The 19,913-nt window shown below is 32.9% G+C and overlaps 2 protein-coding genes across 3 annotated transcripts; both read right to left on the reverse strand.

Moving 5' to 3' along the window:
• Positions 1-3,867, reverse strand: LOC148596519 (IgGFc-binding protein-like). The gene is made up of 4 exons (XM_088563687.1): positions 3,730-3,867; positions 2,854-2,922; positions 1,820-1,897; positions 1-1,395 (listed from the first exon to the last, which is right to left on the reverse strand). Exons 1-4 carry the CDS (start codon positions 3,737-3,739, stop codon positions 122-124), a joined length of 1,431 nt encoding a protein of 476 aa, XP_088419813.1. The 5' UTR covers positions 3,740-3,867; the 3' UTR covers positions 1-121.
• Positions 3,868-6,221: 2,354 nt separating this feature from the next.
• LOC148596520 (tetratricopeptide repeat protein 23-like) lies at positions 6,222-19,817 on the reverse strand. Of its 2 annotated transcripts, none has more exons than XM_088562851.1 (11): positions 19,731-19,817; positions 15,803-15,947; positions 15,176-15,347; positions 13,573-13,696; positions 12,328-12,610; positions 11,660-11,786; positions 10,812-10,894; positions 9,805-10,018; positions 9,002-9,151; positions 7,773-7,855; positions 6,222-6,633 (listed from the first exon to the last, which is right to left on the reverse strand). In XM_088562851.1, the coding sequence occupies exons 2-11, from the start codon at positions 15,931-15,933 to the stop codon at positions 6,510-6,512; spliced, it is 1,491 nt and encodes a 496-aa protein (XP_088418977.1). In that variant the 5' UTR covers positions 15,934-15,947; positions 19,731-19,817; the 3' UTR covers positions 6,222-6,509. The 2 variants fall into 2 exon arrangements, with proteins under 2 accessions (XP_088418977.1, XP_088418976.1); XM_088562850.1 differs by lacking the exon at positions 19,731-19,817 and adding an exon at positions 16,580-17,761.
• Between the last annotated feature and the right edge of the window lie 96 nt (positions 19,818-19,913).

The following is a 19,913-nucleotide window of genomic DNA, read 5'->3' on the forward strand; positions in this document are numbered from 1 at the left end:
TGCTGGTAAAATAGTCGCTGTCATTAGAGTTTATTTTATTCAATGAATATGTTTTCATTTATTTGTTCGAATATACATCTGCTCTACTAAGGACAAAGGTCAATTTTCCGATACACGAAAGTTACAGTCTTACTCCAGCACAAGTTCCGTAAGAATATCCGTCTCCAATCCCATACACTATGGCACCGAAAACTACGTCTGGTGCAGTGTGCGTTATTTTGTGAACACGAATTGAGCTAAGACGTAGATGAAAGATTTTATATATTTCGTTCTCGTATATTATAGTAGACTCCGACAATGATGTGAAAGGATGGCCGTCGAATCTTAACCCAATGGAATCGAGTTCTTTTATTATAACGGTGACAAAATTTTCGTAAGTTACTTTACCACTGGGTGCGCATATATCGTAGTCATTTGAAAACTGAGAAATCGCGGGAATTGTCACTTTGAAATAACTAGTCCTTAGACCTTTATGTATTTTAACTCGGAGAGTCAATTGCATTGGAGTTCTACTCGCCACAGATGTCGGCGACTTTGGCGAAATCGAAATTTTATAAAGATCTTTATTTTCAAAAACTTTTAAATCATTTCCAGTATAACTAAAGATTTTAGAAGTTGAATCCTGAGGAACAATATCTGCTTCAATCGAAGATGCGTACATCAAATCCGGAATAATGAACTCAGATCCCAATGAATTTGTAGGGAGCAATTGCTCTATCTCAAACCGTTGAAGCCCATTCGCGTATTTTTTAGTCTCATAATTATAAGATCGTCCATTTTGTTTTGTTCCTTGAAACACCGCAATGGGTTTTGTACTCTGAACAACAGTTCCTGTAATATCGCTTTGTACCTCAAAATAGAACGATTCAAGATATTGCAGGGACACTGTATAGTTCATTCCATTTGGAATGGTCAGGTTCGCACTGTGTATTGTAATGTTGGAATTAATACACTGAAGTGTGATATCTGTGTTATCGTTAACAGCAATAACACCAAATGTTCCGAATTCTTCATTTATAGTATTGAAATTCTGAACTGTCGCAAGATTGTATTTAGTCCCAAGTTTGTCAATTGGCAAGACAGAAAATGCTTCTGTTGCATATGTTCCAAGACCTATCACACCCAAAACAGAAATGGAACGATCCGCTCTAATCTTCAAAGCATTAAAATTAGACCCGTTTTTGATGTCGACAAGAGAATTAGGTAAATTTATGACGACGACGTTGTCGAATGGGTTTGTAGCTTCGAAACTTCCAGGGTACTGGGACTCTATATCGACCTTTAAGGTGTTGTTTCTAACTTCCTCTGATGTGATAATTAACTGCGCAAGCGTAGATTCGTTAAAAGATGGTGTAAACATGGCTACAAAATCTGTACCTTTATAATCTAAAGATGCTGAAAGTTAAATTTGATAGATATAATACAAATATTGATTGTAACTTCGGTTCTGAATGACTTTCTTCGTTTTATGAATCGAAATGGTTTTATGTCGTTGGCATTTTACAGCTTAGTAGTGTAAATTACCTAAGCCATCTACATGTAAGTATGAGCAAATATTCCTCGAAAAGCAGAGGACGCCTTTCCTACCGGTGCACCTGGTCCATGCTCCCAGCTTTCAATGTAGTCGGAGTTGCTCATTTACTTTTGCTTCTCTGCACGTGTTATTTTAGTATTTTTTATGGCTTTCGTTGTGTGTATTTCCCTGTCTAACCTTTATCCCTGTATCACATTGTTTTGATTTCCAAGAATTTATGTTTCCTTGATTACCCGTTCCACCAATGATGAACGTCATTACTATATTCACGATTATTGAAAATACCTGTTAAATTTGCGTGTGCTTTGGATCTATGTGGTGCTGAGGTAAATGATTGGATGGAAGGCTGTACTGTAACCTTGCCTGAAAGTAAAGTACTTGATTAAATACGTTGCTGTAATCTTGTCCGAAATTATTTTGAATATTTGAATAATTAGACAATTGACAAAAAAGAATGATATATATATAAAACAATGAAATATCCAGTTCACATGTTCTTAGATATTGTTTGTTGGGGTTTAACGTCCGAGCAGCAATATTTCAGCTATATTCAGACAATGAACATGAAATGGATGATAAAATGAACATGAAATGAAAAAAAAAGGATGGGTCACAAGGATAATAGGGTCGACAAATTTTGATTGCCACTGGAAAAAGGGGGATGGGTAAGGTCGGGCAATTTAGCCTCCATTGGCGGAGCGCAAAGGTTCCTACTCCTATCGAATACCACAGCAGGGTTCTTTAACGTGCGAGGAACGTGGCATCTTTCCCAACACGGCGCACCACTATGGTTTGCGGTCAGGTTTTCCGTATTATAGCCTGACAATCCCAGCATGTAACACGCCAGGGGTACCCCATTCCACCACCTGGGGCACACATCCCAGTTGCTCTGTGGGCAGAGCGCCTAGCCCCCGGCTAGGTTTCTGAGCACTATTTAGTCGCCTTTTACGACAAGCTTAGCGCTGCTGCAGGCCTATTCTTTTAACACCCGGACCTGCACGGGGCGTTCTTAGATATATGTTCGGTTATCTTGTAGTGCTGATTGTACCTTTACAGTCGGAAACTCAATTCAATTAAAAGGGTCAGATCCAGGGCTTTTAAAAAGGATGTGCAGAAAAAGGGCGCTCTTAATTAATAATAGTTATATTTTGCTCAGTTCTTGCAGGATATAAATTTCAAAAAATTTCAACATCTGGTTCTTCCACTTACTTGGATATCTACATGCATGTGCAAATGCAGATGACTAACTTATTCAAATGTATATATATTCATAAAAAAAATAATGAATTGCATTGTATTGGAAATTAAAAAAATCTTACCATTTGCATTGAGTGTGAAGACCAACACCCACAGTGCTATCACCATTGTACCAAATGTTGATGGCGACGCTTGAGTAGAGAAACAAATAAGGCAATTACATCAAAATTAAAAAAAATATCGAGATGTTATTTCATTCTCTTGTCTTTTTTTATTTTAATTTAATTTTTTTGTTTTGTGTCTGCTATGACCACTTCGTAAGCAGATTGAAGTTTCTAGTTACTATATGAAATAAAGACAAACCAAGAATATTATCCGGAATTCTTTTATAAAGTAAATATATAGGTAATGCTAAAGAGCATTATTTACGTTAACATTTCATTTTATTCTAAATCGTGTCTTGTGGTATTGTCAATATTAACCTATTTAATTTTACATTGATCATTAACACTGGCTTTCGACAATACAAAACCGCCATCGGATTGACCAACGCCCTGTCAGTGATCAGTCATTTATTGATCCTTGATTAGTCAATAATCAATCATTAATCTATCAAATAGTTGCATGGATCGGTTCAGGGACTGTATATTTTTCCATGCAATGCAACCTTGTATAATGATTTGAATTTAATAAAATTCAGAAGTACATGAATTGAAAACAAGACATTAACACTCATCTTGTCGCTGATAGTAATATTCAATTTTAAATGGCGGATTCATAAATTCCGGCAGTGATTTTCTGCTTTCCTATTTAATAAAACAACTTTTATGACCACATCCCCTTAAGATACAAGTATGTCTAAGAAGTAAAACAACCAAGAAAATTATAAAAATTCTAGCAATAAGCTAGACTGCTATTACACAAAATGAAAGAGCGTCAAATAATACCAATTTAGGGATGTGATACGCTACCAAAAAAATGCATTTTTAAGACCTTACCATGTATCATTGTCACCAACAACAAATAATTGTCAATGACCTCAGTCCTCCTAATCTTCTACATATGGTAAATCATGGTTAACCAATGGTCTGCTAATGGCCTACATGTTTATCTCTGCCACAGATTTAATCTTACAGTAGTATCAAAAATAGTACCTTCTAGGTTAAAACCTTTTTGTTACAGTCCAAGGTTACTTCTAATAAACTCATCTTGTATAAAAATAAGCAACCTTTAAAACATTATATTTTCTTACCTGATTAATGTCTGTTTAAAAGCAGGTAATAACAAATAAACTGTGAGCAGAGCTCAACCAATGATACCCAAACCTAGAAACCACATGATAAAGCAAACAAGTTACTAATAAGTCTCCTCACATTCCCCAAATGATCACAGAACCCAAAAAATTATATTCAGTATACAATATTAAGCCTGTATACCAAGTTTCATAAAATTTGGATGCAAATCCACTATTTTCCTGTGTGGCACCTTATTTTACATGGCGCCTATTTTAACTTATTCAATCTAAGATTGTTTTATATATCCCTTAAGTTTGGTAAAGATATCTCAAGTCATAAAGGAAAAGCAACTGAAAAATCACAAAAAATCACACGAACTTTTCATTTTTCTTGTTACCATGACAACACATGAAATAACAATTTACTTTTTGAGAATAATATTATAGAGATCATCAAACTCTACCACACCAATTTTCATATTGGTAGCTGCTAAGGTTTACAAGGTATCACAATGTCCTATATTATGACCTATACCCCTTTTCAACTGAAGCACTCCTCCTTTTAATTTTTTTTTCTTGTGAAGTGAACATCTATGGGTTAACATTCCTAAATATTTGAATTTAGCATACAATTTAAAGCCTAAATAGTAAGTTTCATAAAATTCTGATAACATTTACACAAGGAAGTACCTTATTTTGGGTGTTGGCCATCTAAAAAAAATCAATCACATTTACATTGTTTTATATAAATCCTAAGTTTGGTGAAGATATCTCAAGTCATTTTTTCCTACATAAAGAAAAAAACATCTGAAAAATTGCAAAAAATGGCATTTTTTTTTGCTTTTTTGTTACCATGGCAACACAAAACATATTGATTCACTTTTTTTTGCATAATATTGTAGAGCTCATCTAACTCTACCAGCACACTTAATAATACAGAAGAAACGGTGCAAAAACAACAATTTTGTTCGGGGACTTAAATATAATGAAATTGTCATACAGGAGATTGATGTCACTCAAGTGTGAAATTCAATGCAAACAAATATAAAGCTTCTCTAATGGATCATGTGACTTTAACAGTTTGTTGATAAAGTTGCTGACTGGCACCATGAACATTATATACCTTCAAACGAGGGCATTACAATCCTCATGGTCACACTAATGAAGTAGTGTACAAAATTTATCGCAGGTTGTACCCAGTGAAACAGGTTACAAGTTAAAGAGCAAATCAAGGGAAGGACTCCAGCCAAAATCAAAAGAATGTAACCCAGGGACAAAGACCAAACATAGATAACAAACACAAACACAAGAACACAAAATAACCAAAATAATGCTACTGTAGAAACGATTGTGTTTTAAACCCTTACAATCATGTTAGTAACTCCATTTTCATAAACTTTCATACTACTTTACTATTTCAGAATTATTTTCTAAATCATTTTTTGGATTAAATGTACATATGCTTAACATGTCCCCATATAAAGCACTAAGCAAAGTTTCATTAAAATTTCGAATCAAATACATATAAGCTGTTTAATATTGACAAGTTTGGTGGAACCAATTTACATTCTAAAAAAATAATTTGCCAAAAGAATTCACATTGAACTGCCTACAGGATGTTCCCAGTTATTTTTAATAATAACAAGGATTTCAAAGGTTGTAAAATCTTTTTTAAAGATATTTCATACTAGAACAGTATAAGAAGAAAAAAAAAGATAAGTCAATGTGCTCCATTTTTAGGTATAACCATTTACAATTTTGGTGGCAAAGGATTCCATGAGTTTTACCTTAGTAAATTTTATCTATCAAAACCACTGATGGATTTTATAAAAAACATTTTAAGGTGCTTTTTAAAGAAAATGAAAAAAAAGTGGGTCAGCCGCAAAATACATTTATGCCTTAAAATGTATAAAACAACAGGAGTCAGAAAACCAGTTGAATATGAGCAGCGAACATCGTGAAGGATGTAGACCTAGGGTAAGGGAAATAACTCTTACAAATCATTTGAACGTTTGTGTAAAGCATTTTACCTCAATCTCTTCTAAGCATCAATTTAACTTGGATTGATTTCATTCTATTTCAAATGAAAGCTTGATAGGTTTTGGTTAAATTAAATATGATGCAAACATATCACTGACTTAAACAGTTATATCTCTTACACTAGGTCTACCTAATTAAATGAAAAAAATAGTCATCCATCCTGAAATATCAAAGAATCAAAAGGACAAAATGGCATTCACAATCAAAGAACTGCAATTCTATACATAGGTTTTTAATGTAAAATGCTATCACAGAAGAAAAGTTCAACAGAAAAATAACTACATGTAACAGTGTAAAAATAAATTTCAAAATATACATGTATTGATGTACAGTTCCAGTTCAGTTTTGTAATTTACTTATTACAAACCTGTAAAGATTCAATTAAATTAATTTATTTAAACAATTCAATTAATAGGTTAAAAGTTATCTCCAGAATTTTGTATAACTTTAAGCTAAATCTCCTGGGAAAAATCTATGTGGCATCTATGGTCTTAAGCTACAGTTTTAAAATGACACTGGCTGACAACCTCCTAAACTTTTCTTTGTTGTAACCATGGTGTTGAACTTTGGCCTTTTCTTCAATTCATCTTCTTTACTTAGTACAAATCTGTTTGAAAGGCCTGGACTCCTGTTAATAGGTAAAAAAGACATTAACTTTCTATACAGAATTGAAATACTTATAACATTCACATTGAGTGAAAGTTGAATATCACAAAATATGATCTTAGTTTCAATTTCAACATTGTAACAAATCTTGGCAAATTTGAAATTAAGTAAAGCAAGTTTTCATTTTGCGACATCCAACTTTCATGAGTTATAAAAAATATTTTTCTCTAAAAATCCAGAATAGGAGTTAGTTGTCATCAGTTAAGATTTGACAATGGCAAATATTTTTTTACTGGCTCTACTTAGACATTGGCATTTAACTCAATGTGCCACTGTCAAATGCTTGACTGACTTCTCCAAATACAATACAGTTATCTCAATAATGTACCTGTAAAAATAACCATTAAATTTTGCTTAAAAATAACTTTGTTCATTCGTAAAAATATTTCGACAGTCAATTGTTATAGAATGAAATTCTTTGCTACAGAATGTAATAATAAATAGCTTAATTTCAGAACATGGTACCCTTGGTTTCCTGTTTTTCTATGTTTAAGTCAGATATTGCATGCTACATTATGCCAAGAACACCCCAACTCAACCATTTCTATCAATCCAGGAAAGGGGAAACATGGAATAGGTCATCATTCAAAAGTAATGCACTACTATCTAAGCAGTCCCTCAAACAGAAGCTGAGAAGCATGTTACAGGAATGTGTAACGAAAAGGCAAACACAGTGATTGGAATTCAACAAATAGTAGCATTAAGTCTCAGTAAATATCAGACTGCGGGTAAAACATAATGTGAAAAAAAAACACCATTTTGTAATTTGACTATTTGCACCATCAGAATAAAGGGAAAAAAGACAAGATTTTTTTGGTAAATTGAGTTACAATATCATTGAAATGCATTGAAATGAACATTTAAAGGGCAGATAACTCTATCAAAAACCTTCTTTGTCTAATATTCTAATGAAAAAATTCTGGAAAAAAATCCAGTGATGCAGAGATCAAATAGTGATCTTTTTAAATAAAGGAATCATCTATATTGTCAGATCAGTAGGTTTTTGACATGCATTTCTTATTTTTTCCATTTTGCCTGATTCTTACAAAGACTTATACTTACACCATTGATAGGTACTGATTGTTTTCTTTTTCTACTTACGCCATTAATATATCTATTGTTCTCTCCGTATCTTTTGTCTTTCTATGATTTTTACCCAAAACCATCTGTTCTATATTTAAACACTAGAATAAAAAATTAAAATGGTGTTTAAAAACAGTATATTTTAGACATTAACTAATGGCCACGGATTTGTAAAATATTGAGAACATGTATATAACAATGAAAGCATTTATTTGTCACCACATGTATACTGGAAAAAGAACACACGTTATCATGTGTATTGGTATATACCAAGCGTTAGTGGGCCTGTGCAGTCAAATGTGCCACACATGAGAATCGGCCTCATATGATTATCATATGATTCCACGCTATAACAAATGTTTGGGACACATATGATTGTCATATGACTATCACATGTAAATTATCTGACTGTGTATGCTATTGCAGTCTATATAATTGGTCATACAGATTTATGTTAATCCTGACTTTTGTGATTTTTAATTTAGATACAATGGAGAGATTCGCCATCTTTTAATACAGTGTATTTGTAGAAAACACATTTGAAGCGGATGCCACTGATAAAAATAATATAATTTACCTTGGCTTTGATACTTAAGTCACCTTTAACAGAAAGATTACTGACATCACAAAGTAAACATACAATGTTTCTCTGATGTCAAAAGGTTATGCAGAAATTAATCTGGGGTCATTCAGATTTAAATGAAAAGTGTATTAAGGTAACCTATGTTACATGTGTTAGTAATGATCTCTCAAATAGATAAATTAATTTATCAATTTTAATCAATTTTAATTAAAAATGAATGTATTCATAGACACTGAATGATTCAAATACACTTTCAAGAGTGAAAGGTCTTAGACTTTTTTGCATCTTAAGGAGGAAGACCTAAAGTATAGGACATACCTTTTGAAATCAGTGATATGTTTGTATCATATTCAATTTCACCAAAAACTTTCAAACTTTTATTTGAAACAGAATGAAATCAATCCAAGTTACTTTGATGATTACATGAAATTGATGTAAAATGCTGATTACAAACATTCCAATTATTTGTAAGAATTGTGTTCCTTACCTTAATTAGGTCTACCGTATTATGTATAAGTGAAAGGTCCTCAATAAGAGGAAAGTATGGTCGTAAATGAAATTTCAATGGTCCTTCATAAAAAATCTAAGACCTCAAACTAGCATTAATTTGAAACGCTGGTGGTAAATGAATCTGTTAAATATAGAGTATATATGGAGTACAAACCTTCTTATAAGCTCTGAGAGATTTCTCCAGACTTCCCTGTGATAAATGGACAGATGCTATGAGTTTGTGTGTGTCTGATACATGTTCTGAATAGTCACCATAAATTTCACATTTGTCAGGGAGTGTTGATCTCAGGATATCTAACCCATCCTGTAAGTAAACATATACATGTATAATATTAACTTATTGTAAAATAACTTTTATTGAAAGAAATTAGAAAAAATGCAAGCAAAGATCACTAAAGAATACCCCTCTTCCAATCCTAAACTTGAAAAATTAAATAAAAAATTTTCAAAATCAAAACAAAAATAAACATGGGTTTTAATAAAACACTGATGTTTACCCTTTTAGCCCCCATTTTCTAAAACTGTAGGGGCCACAAAATCCAAATTAAATAGGAATCTTCCTTCTGTAGTAAGTAAAATAATATCAAAATTTCAGAACAATTTGTCTACCACAACTTAAGTTTAGCATGGAAATGAAGTATCCCAAGATGACTACAACGACCAACAAATTAACTGACATCACTGGATTTGCTCAGAATTCTAGAAAAAATGAGGTTTTTGACAGATTTATCTGCCTGTGAAATGTAGTAAATATTCAGTGCATATCAATGAAATTTTAACACAATTTACTAAAATGTCTTTTTCCTTGATTCTGATGGTGAAAATAATAAAAATAAACTTTAAAAATAATGGGTTTTGTCTCGCCTGATTCTTAAAGCAACTGCATCTTAAGCTCTTTATTAGTTCAATGAATTTATACCTGTTGTCTGTCTGTCTGTTAGATGACTTAATTTATACCTGTTGTCTGTCTGTTCTGATGTGAAGTCTGGCAAGTTCATCCTGTACCCCTATGGTCTTTTTGTGCTGAGGACCATAAGCAGTCTGACATGTTACCAAACATTCATTCAGATATTTCTCTGCTAAAGCTTCAGCTTCATCTTTCCCTGTGCTGATGTATGCCTGAGCTAGAGCCAATCCTGTATCCACCATTTTTGTGCTTCCTTCTCTGTAACTTCAGACAAAGATATTCCTTTTATAGATCTGAGGAAAATTACATTTAAAGCAGCTAAATAAACTATCTAGTATTGATTGTCTTTTAAACATTTAATTTCACCAAAAAACCTCATTATAACTAGAGGCTCCCAATCATTTACATGGAAATTAATTAAAGCTGATCGAACTAAATTAGTTATTTTTCAAAATCAATAAATATTCCATCTCAAAGATGTGTCACATTTTTTTTTACCATACTTTTAATGATGTCATGGAGTTTTAGTTGAATTTAATACTGCTTTTCTTGATAAAAAATGCATGGTTTTAATACAGGGAGAAAAACATATTTGATTTTATTCCTTTTAAAAATAGTGAGTATCCTCATTATAAATATCATAAAATTTTGATTTACTTGTCTGTGTGAAATCAGTATCTTTGAAAAAAAAATCATCTTAAATTTCAATCAAAAACCATATTTGAAAAATATTGTCATCTGTATTATTACATGTACTTTGAAACAACTATAGTGTGAGCCTGGACATAGAAGTTTGTTGCTTGAGAACAATCCTAACTTTGAGGCAGCTGTAGCTTGAGCCTGGAGATAAAGCAATGTTGCCAGGAACTTACTTTGAGGCAGCTGTAGTGTGAGTCTGAAGACAGTGGTTTCTTGCCTTGTAACAATACTTACTTTGAGGCAGTGGTAGTGTGAGTCTGAAAATTCAAGTCTCTTGTCTGGTAACAATACTTACTTTGACCCAGCTGTAGTGTGAGCCTGTAGATAGAGGTCTCTTGCCTGGTACATATGTACTTACTTTGAAGCAGCTGTAGTGTGAGCCTGGAGATAGAGGTCTGTTGCTTTTTCATAGTTGGCATACTTCCCTTTACTTAACTCTACTTACACGTGGTTAAGGAATTTATAAAATCATTTTGTAAACCAAAATGTTGGAAATGGCCTGGTTTCAATAAAATTTGAAAAAAATCCTAAAATATTAAGCCAAGGAAATTTCAATGAATGTCTTCAGAATTTTATTATGTCACAAATTGCTAAGAATATTTTCAGACGGAAACTTGTTCACATTAATAGAATTTTTATTTATCCAATCATTTCTGGCATAATATTTATAATACATTAAACATTTTAGTAAATTAAATAATAATATGATAAACAAAAACGAAAAACACACACACACAATACCCACACATAAACTTTCAACACATCACATATAAAATAAATGATTGCTTGTAGACTACACGAGTTAGGTTTCAGAATTATACACTGTTCGCATTTTAAAACATTCAAAAATGTATTTTGCGAATTCCAAAATAGTTTCTTCATCACTTAATGATAGAGTTATTAGGAAAAAATCCAAACACTGTCACATTAAAAACTAAGAAAAAAGGATTGTTTTTTTAACATGGTAAAAAAAATTAATAGTTGAATTGAAAACCTAGAAATCACTTATTTATCATGATTTCAATGATTGTTACACAAATTTCAATGACTATTATACTGATTTCAATGATTGTTACACCGATTTCCATGATTGTTACACCCATTTCAATTATTTGAGCACCACTACAGTATGTGCCTTGAATTATCTTACTGATAGAAATTGAAATTCCAATTATTTGTCCACTCATTTCAACTCTAAAAGGATATTTTGCCATATTCCTGGTACACTGGGACTAACTCCATAGAGTCTGGTCCATACTGTCTTTTGATAAGATCCAGCAGTCTGTCATACTGAGTAGCTGATCTGGCATGCTTCTTCTGTTTCCAATATAACCTTATTTCAAAAAGAAAGAACCTTATAAAACACTTGTAAGTTAATACTGTGATTTTAATTATTTTTGTTGGTATCAATTTTGTTGGATACAAGAATTACTGACTCATTGGTCTGCAACTTTAATTTTTTTTTTATCAATGATTGAAAAATTTCTCCACATTCCCACTACACTACACCATAGAAGCTAAATCATATTTGCTTAATATTTAAAACCCAAAATTTTAAGGTGTTCCTTCATACATACATTATTTTAATTACAAATACATACAAATGAACGATATATCCACCAGAAAATGAAGACCCATATTCACTTTTAAGTTATTAGTAAAATTTCAAAATTCTTAAATTCTTGCATCTTGCAAAGGAAAATTTGAGGTGACATTGCAACAGTTGCATGGCATTATTTACCTTTCAGTTACCTGAAAATATTTGCCCCACAGATAGCTGGCAATATATATCTGAATGTTGCCTGACAATATTTACCCTACAGATAGCTGGCAATATATATCTGAATGTTGCCTGACAATATATAAGTATTTACCTTGCAGTTGCTTGGCAGTATTTGATTTCCATTTCGTCACACTCATCATCACTGACACATGAAAGTTGGGTGAAATTCTGACAAGTCTGATCAGCCTTAGACAAAGCTTTCTCAGCCTCAGGATATTTCTTCATCTCCATTAGTGCTCTCCCTTGAACATGATGTATTTTGAATAATATGAAGATGACGTCAGCTTTCTCTTGTTCAGTGGTGTATGTAGCAACTGTATTCAACATAATAGTTTTAGCTGTTTCTGAATGGTAGTCAGCTTGGGGTGCTAAGCCTGATAAACAAAAAAAACAGAATAAATCTTAAATTTATCTAAGTAACAGTCTTTATAAAAAATCAGACAGAAGGTAATTCATGCATGTCAAATACCCACCAAATTAACTTGAATTTAAAACTCAGTAATGGTTACAGACCACAAAACTGGTCTTAGTTTGTAAGGACGGTATCATGGTCTGTATTATGAATTGTATTATGGACTGTATTATGGGCTGTTTTATGGACTGTATTATGGGCTGTTTTATGGACTGTATCATGAACTGTATCATGGACTGTATTATAGGCTGTTTTATGGACACTATTATGGACTGTTTTATGAACTGTATCATGAACTGTATCATTAACCATGTGGACTGAATGATAAACTGTACCATAGACTGTATCATGGACTGTATCATAGACTGTAGTATGGACTGTATCATGGATTGTATGATGGATATTTATGTATCGAAACAGAAGGATAAATCATATATGTCACAATCCACAGACATGGTCCAAAATACAAATATGTCTGAGGAAACAGAGACATTGTGGACAGAAAAATACAAATGATTATAAAAACTGAAAATTAGAAAAAAAAACAAGACAACACATTTAAGTAAGCAGTACTTGTAACAATAGTGATGTAAGGTGTAAAGATAATCTTCAAACTTTTAAGTATTTAAGAGGTAGATCTAGGATAAGGGACGCAACTCTTACAAATCATTGGAACGCTTGTATTCACCAGTTTATATCAATCTCATGTAAACATTAAAGTAACTTGGACTGATTTCATTCTGATTCAAATGAAAGCTTGATAGGCTTTGATGAAATTGAATATGATACAACCATGCATATAGGAATCACTGATTTTCAAGAGTCATGTCCCTTTCCCTAGGTCTACTCCCTTAAATTGGGAATTTTAATCAAGGCAATTACTGTCATATAATGAATATACAATAATGAAATTTTGAAGTTAACCTTTCAGGTCTAAATATGCCTCTGCTAGATCAGCATGGCTTTCAGCAAGTTTCCAATGGTTAGCTCCATGCACAATCCTGGTCAGGGCTAAACATCTCACAAGTTCTCTTATTGCTTCATCATACTTAAAACAGAAAAAAATGATCATACTGATGCATTAAATGTGTGAATACTAGTCTTTTACAGTGGACAAAGCTGCATGAAATTGAAAAATACAGAGGCCAAAAAAAAATAATCAAAAAAATTTACAAAATGTTGTGCAATTTCCAATTCCTAACACCACTTTTTTAAATTACGAAGCAATAAATGTAAAGTAAAAGGGCAAATAAGGTTAGTGAAGAGTTTCCTACGCACACAGATCATTATACACCCCTGCCTATTCAACACTGTGATTTATTGACAAAGTTTTTAGTGGAGTCCGAGTTGCTCATTTAATTTTGTTACTTAATTTGTATTATTATGGTTACTTTATGTTCTTTGTTGTGTTTGTCTCTTTTCCATGTCTGAATTTTGTACCTGGATAACATTCTTTTGATTTCCACTACAATCTTTGTTCACTTGATTACTCTTTGAAAACAAGCTTTGGTTAAGAGGTTCTTTCATTATTAGCTAAGTGGTGAAAGATTCAATGGTCATGAGATCAATATTTTAGTTAAATTAGACAAAGTCTTGCTTGTCTAAAAACTGAAAGTACAGCACAGCTCGCAGCATAGTCTGATAGGTGTGCCAAGTATTTATCAGACTATGGTGTGAGCTGTACTGTACCTACCTGTCAGTAGAATGTGATAACAAAATTACCCAATTGATAAACTCTAGGCAATATTCACAATTATTGACTAACGTTCGAATATTAGGCTGAATATAATAAAAACTACCAATACAATACAAAAATACAAAAGTGTGCCAATACCGGTGTCTAGTCGTCCAATACTTCATATTGGACTGGTTAAAATCCATATTAACCTAGCGTATTGGACTACTTAGTCAATAAAGTTATAATTGCGTAAGGTCTTCGATGTTGGCTGAGTTATTGATCCTCAGCTATAAATACTGGACTTTGGTTACGCCTCAGTCCAATATGGCTAGCCTCGGACCAATAACTACACAGGCAAAATTATTTCACATGATTTTCACACAAATTTCATATGGTTTTCACCTGAACTGAGCAAATAAATTTTGTGTCAAAGTTCATGGGAAATTCGTGTGAATCAAGCCTTCACATGAAATTCACAACAGTTGTCCCCATGCAATTCAGGTTAAGTGAATTCCAGGTGAAAATCATGTCAACTTCATGTGAAGTTCATGTGAATTTCATGTGAAGTTCATGTGAATTTCATGTGAAGCTCGATTAACATGAATTTCTTGTGAAAAATATCTGCCTGTGTAAGTCAATATGGAAAATCTTACGCAATAATACTAGAGTAATAGTCAACAATGTAATTCTGTATAACAATGGCAGTAGCAAAGTAAAAACCAGAAAGTTGGAAACCACAGCAATGGTCCTGACCTGGTACTGGTATTAAATAGTATTTTAAAAAATTAAATCAGGTTTTATAGCACTAAAGCTCCCTGATTCCATCATGGTTAATATACCAGAACAAACCTGTTCATTCTCTCTGAGTCTACCTATCCTCTTCACAGCCTTTTTGAGGAGCTTATCTGGAGGTGTCATGTCAACTCTGTGTTGTCCATTATGCCCACTCTTCTTTGACCTAGTTGTTGACCTCCCAGACCTGGCTGTGGTGGCATTGTCATCAAATTCATCATCATCATACCTAAGAAAAATAAACAGATATAATTTCTTAACTTTGAATGTGAAGATTGTCTTTAGAAACTGCACTCCTTCATTAATAAATTGTGTTTTAAGTTCCATTGATGAAAAAGAAGGTACATTTATAATATAAACTTAAAGTTAGATCATTTTATGGAAGGGTTCCTTAGATGCTCAACAAACAGACAAATTGTTTAGCAGCTTTAAAAAAAAACATCAACAACAAAATCAGGGAAAAAAATATGGTAGGAAGGTTAACTTAAACAGACAATATTTTTTCCCAGGCCTAAAAAAAGCATGTCTGTATTTCCTCATAGCAGTTAAAGTTGTCCAGTAATTGTGGCCTATATAAAGAGCTTGAAATGTACTTCATGGACTCATGAAACCTCACTTAAAACGACAATTATTCTATGAGATTATTCACACAGTAAATGTAATTATTAAGTTTTTAAAACAAACCTATCATCTTCATATTCCTCATCATCTGAATCCCTGTGGCATGATCGATGAGAACTTTGTCGATGATTTTGAACCTCCACCATCATCGGTGCACCTGTAGCATTTTCCTCACCAGAGTCATCAGAATACATGATGATGGTTTTACCTAGACAGAATTTAAAAACCATTTGAATTCATATTTCAGAGTTTTAAAAAAATATACTGGATTAACTGTTTAAATTGATCCAGTGACCCAGTGGTTAAATATGTAAGTGGTAATGAGTTCTATAAAACTTTGGATTTAGGGGAAAAAACTGTATTTGTAGTAGTTGGTTCTGGGAGATAAGTTGTGTAGTATTGTACTCCAGTTTTTAACTTTAAAATGTACTAATTGACATTCCCAAAGAACCCAGCCACACGAATAATACTTGTACAAATGGTTGTACATGTATAATCAATCAGGTTCTGTTTAGTCATGGCCAGAAAAAGCATCAACATCAAATTTGTACCTCCAGATTCAGGAGCTTAAAAATAGCATCATGGCAGCTTTATTTGCTAGCAAAGGCGAATCAGAACCAAACCAATCAGATAAAATATTTACTAGCTTCAATTATTAAATACAAATTGATCGAATCACAGCTTTTTTCAAGATGGTCAAAACAGTCAGCAGCATGGTGCAATAAAACCATCAATATCCTGTTTGTTTATGCAAAATTTGGAGCTTTGAAAACAGTATCATGGCAGCTTCATTCTGGTATAGTACACATTGTAGCATAGTCTGATAAATACCTGACATACCTCCAATACCTGGCATGACAGGTACATGTAGGAATTCTGTGAAATTCATTATGTTGTTTGTAATATACAGCTCACTAATTGATTAATAAATTATGGTATCTCAGGTAAAAAAATTTTTTAGCAGCACTGGAATAGAAAATTTCAGGCAGTGACATTCTGTTGGAATTTACATTTTGTTCAGTTTATTTTCCTGATCCTCCTAAATCCATTATGATCTTGTTCAAAATATCCAGTCTCTTGATTTAAATTGATCGAGAGTATCAATAATCATGTACAAAAAATTCATTACAGACAAATCAAGACTGCAACTGTGAAAGTTTATTGACACAATATGGTAGTGGTCGGTACAAACTCGTCTAAAGCTTAAGAAATGTTCCGTTGAAATGGAGAATTAATTGTTCTGTTATGAAACATGATGATCAAAAGAAACGCTTCAAGTTTCTACGGAAGTATACTGCACAATAAATTTGAACGTTTCATAAAACATGAATTATTGTAAGCTGAAGTGAAGAATGTTCATTTCGTATGCTATGTTAAATGTTTGAAACAAAAATGCTGATTAAATTACTTGCTTGTAACTGACAATTCGATAGATTTAAAAAATGTTCATAATTTATTTTCTCAAACCGGCGCCATTTTTTGTCTGAATTGTTATTGGAAGATTATTGGTCAAAATACCGCTAAAAGACAGAGTACGGTCCCGATCATGGGTGATGTCTGAAAATGATAGGGCAACTTCACTTCGCTTTTGGTGTCGTCTGAGGGCGAAGTAAGCAACTCCAGGGCTACTTAATATTTCACTTGAATCGCCCAGTAGCGTGAGCCCTGATGAAGAGCCAAGTACTTTTGGCCAGGGTTGAGTGGATTTTTACCATAGTCAGTTTTGATTGGTTCATTATAAGATATTAGTATCTGTCTGACACCTTCATTAAAATTAATTTGTGGCCAGGTGGGGTGACTGATAAAGAATCTTGTCGGCAATGTTGTAACTTTTATTGGCTTTATACACCTGTGCGATCACTCCGTGACCAACTGACCATACTGTGTTTCCTGTTATCGGTTTCAAGAGCTAATTATCTTGTAGGGTGCTGTAAATGACCTCTGGGCACACGTTTCCTGTCGTAATTGATTTTGAATCCTCAAATTTAACTTTATAGCACAGTGCTGGTAGCAAGATAACTCAGTGCCTATCTCGACAGCACTGTAAAGTGTAGCGCTTTATGGGCCTGGGGAGAACACTCTTGTTATATTGCAAGTAATTAAACACATGACCATTTTATATATTTTCTTTAAAAAAAAACACAGTTGCATACTTATAATTTTACTTATGCGGTTCTATTCAGACTGTTACAATAAGGAGTGTATATTAGGACACATCAAATGTACACCAGAATGATTTAAAGTCTTATTGGCAGATTAGAATGATTAAACAGGGCTTACAAAAACGTCAAAACAAAAGGTGGCATGAACTTTAGTCTAAGATTACTCTGACGTCCAACAGCTGATTTACCAGACAAGCTGGGGTCGTGGGACATCAGAGCTCATTCTTTATCAAAAACACAGCATTTACACTGTAGCGCACCAACTTTGATGGGTGCTTTGATACTAAAATTTACTACTTCATTGGCTACTGAACAAGTCAAGACCAGGTGTGTTATGAAACTTTACACATTGTGTACTATTAAAAATACTATGTATATGCTTTTCTGTAGTAATTCGTGTTATGGAAATAGAAATTTAAAATAATTAACAAAATATTGTGATCTTGAGTCACATATTGTGAAATTTTCTAATAATAAGCAGTATGTAACTTTTTGTAGAGTGAAAAAACATGTCAATAGTGTTGTCTGATGAACATGAAACAATGAATAACTGTTTTCCCTAGAGTTTACAGAATTTGGTCTTTCTAGAAAAATCCCCTATTTTTTGTAAGGGACAAACTTCAATGTCCCTAGCTTGTCTGTCAGAGCAATCTTGGACTACATGTATGAACTTATGTTTCTATGGGATTGTTTCTGGCTTCACATGTCTCATGTGGAATGTTCCCAAATTTTAATTATGTCTAATCCCAGAATGGCTAATGAAATTGTACCTAAAATGTCTAAACAGAAAAAAAATAAGTTATAAAAGAAACAAAATGTAATATTTATTGAAAATATGAACTTTTATTTATTTTATTTATCATTTTAGCCAAACATTGTTACGAGTTATTCGTTTTTATTAGGTTATCAAGTTAATCTTCTGAATTGACACCTTTCTCCTTAGTCTGTGACTGCTCGGATGTCCAATGGCAGATTTGCCAGACAAGCTGGAGACGTGGGACATCAGAGCTTGTCCCATATAAAAAACACAGGATTTAGAACAACAACATGGAGCACAATTCAAGACTAAAAGTTAATGGCTCATGAAAAATTAAGACTAGGTATGTTATGAAAGTTTATACTATTAAAAATCTATATGCTTTTCTGTAGTAATTTGTGCTTTGATATTAGAAATCTAATATAATTGACAAAAAAATTGTGATCTTGAACTTATGAAGGAGAAATCAAAGGAACTAATGTTATAGTGGTAATCAAAAGCATGTAATCCAGGGACAAAGACCAGACACGGAAAACAGACAAAGAACATAAAGTAACTAAAATCATACATACAAAGTAACAAAAGCAAATGAGCAACTCGGACTCCACTAAAAACAGGGAGCATGGACCAGGTGTATTGGTAGGGTAAGCGTCCTCTGCTTTGCTAGAAACACCCGCCGAATTGTTCATAAAAAGTCAAGTCCAGGGTAGACAAATGAGGAAAGGAAAACTATGACTCGTTGAATAAATCAGTTTTAAGATCACAGTCAAGTATTGTGAAATTTTATGAAAATTTGAAGTGTGCAAGTTTAATGCAGAGTGAAAACCATGTCGACAGTGTTGTCTGGTGCACACACAATACTATGTAACTATCTTTCCTTCAATTTACTGGTTTGCGACTTTCCAAATTCCAGTCAAATCCCACGTTTATGGATGAGCTCTCTTCTTTTTTAGTGCCAATAATCATTTTGAGTGGAGCTCGGGCTCGGAATACCCGTAAATTACAGTGTTATAATATAGAAATATAAAATGTGGACAGTTCACCAAGACTATAATAAGGCAAGCTAAAATACCAATTGTTTGTTGATTTGTTTACATCGACAATCGCCATTTGCAAATAACCTCTAAACAGAAAAAAAAAAATAATACTAAAAAATAATGCAGTCTGTTAAAAACAATGTTTTCAGAAGGTCTGTAAAATTTGCGAATTAAGCCACAATTTATTAATATTTTAACAAATATATCAATTCAAACTC

This window comes from Perna viridis, chromosome 15, assembly GCF_037379345.1.
Source record: "Perna viridis isolate PV_CMFRI_1.1 ecotype Kerala chromosome 15, ASM3737934v1, whole genome shotgun sequence".
In the NCBI taxonomy this organism is placed as follows: Eukaryota; Metazoa; Mollusca; class Bivalvia; order Mytilida; family Mytilidae; genus Perna; species Perna viridis.

Bases quoted from the DNA above. Each gene is read 5' to 3' on its own strand.
- LOC148596520 (XM_088562850.1), bottom strand. From the start codon at position 16,628: ATGAATTTCACAGAATTCCTACATGTACCTGTCATGCCAGGTATTGGA. The intron at 15,348-15,802 runs GTTTGTTTTAAA...TATTTTTCTTAG, and splicing joins GAGGAATATGAAGATGATAG to GTATGATGATGATGAATTTG. The intron at 11,787-12,327 runs GTAAATACTTAT...TTTTGAAATAAG, and splicing joins TACTGCCAAGCAACTGCAAG to GTTATATTGGAAACAGAAGA.
- LOC148596519 (XM_088563687.1), bottom strand. The intron at 1,898-2,853 runs GTAAGATTTTTT...CTTTACTTTCAG, and splicing joins CTTCACACTCAATGCAAATG to GCAAGGTTACAGTACAGCCT. The intron at 1,396-1,819 runs GTATTTTCAATA...TTTAACTTTCAG, and splicing joins AGCACACGCAAATTTAACAG to CATCTTTAGATTATAAAGGT.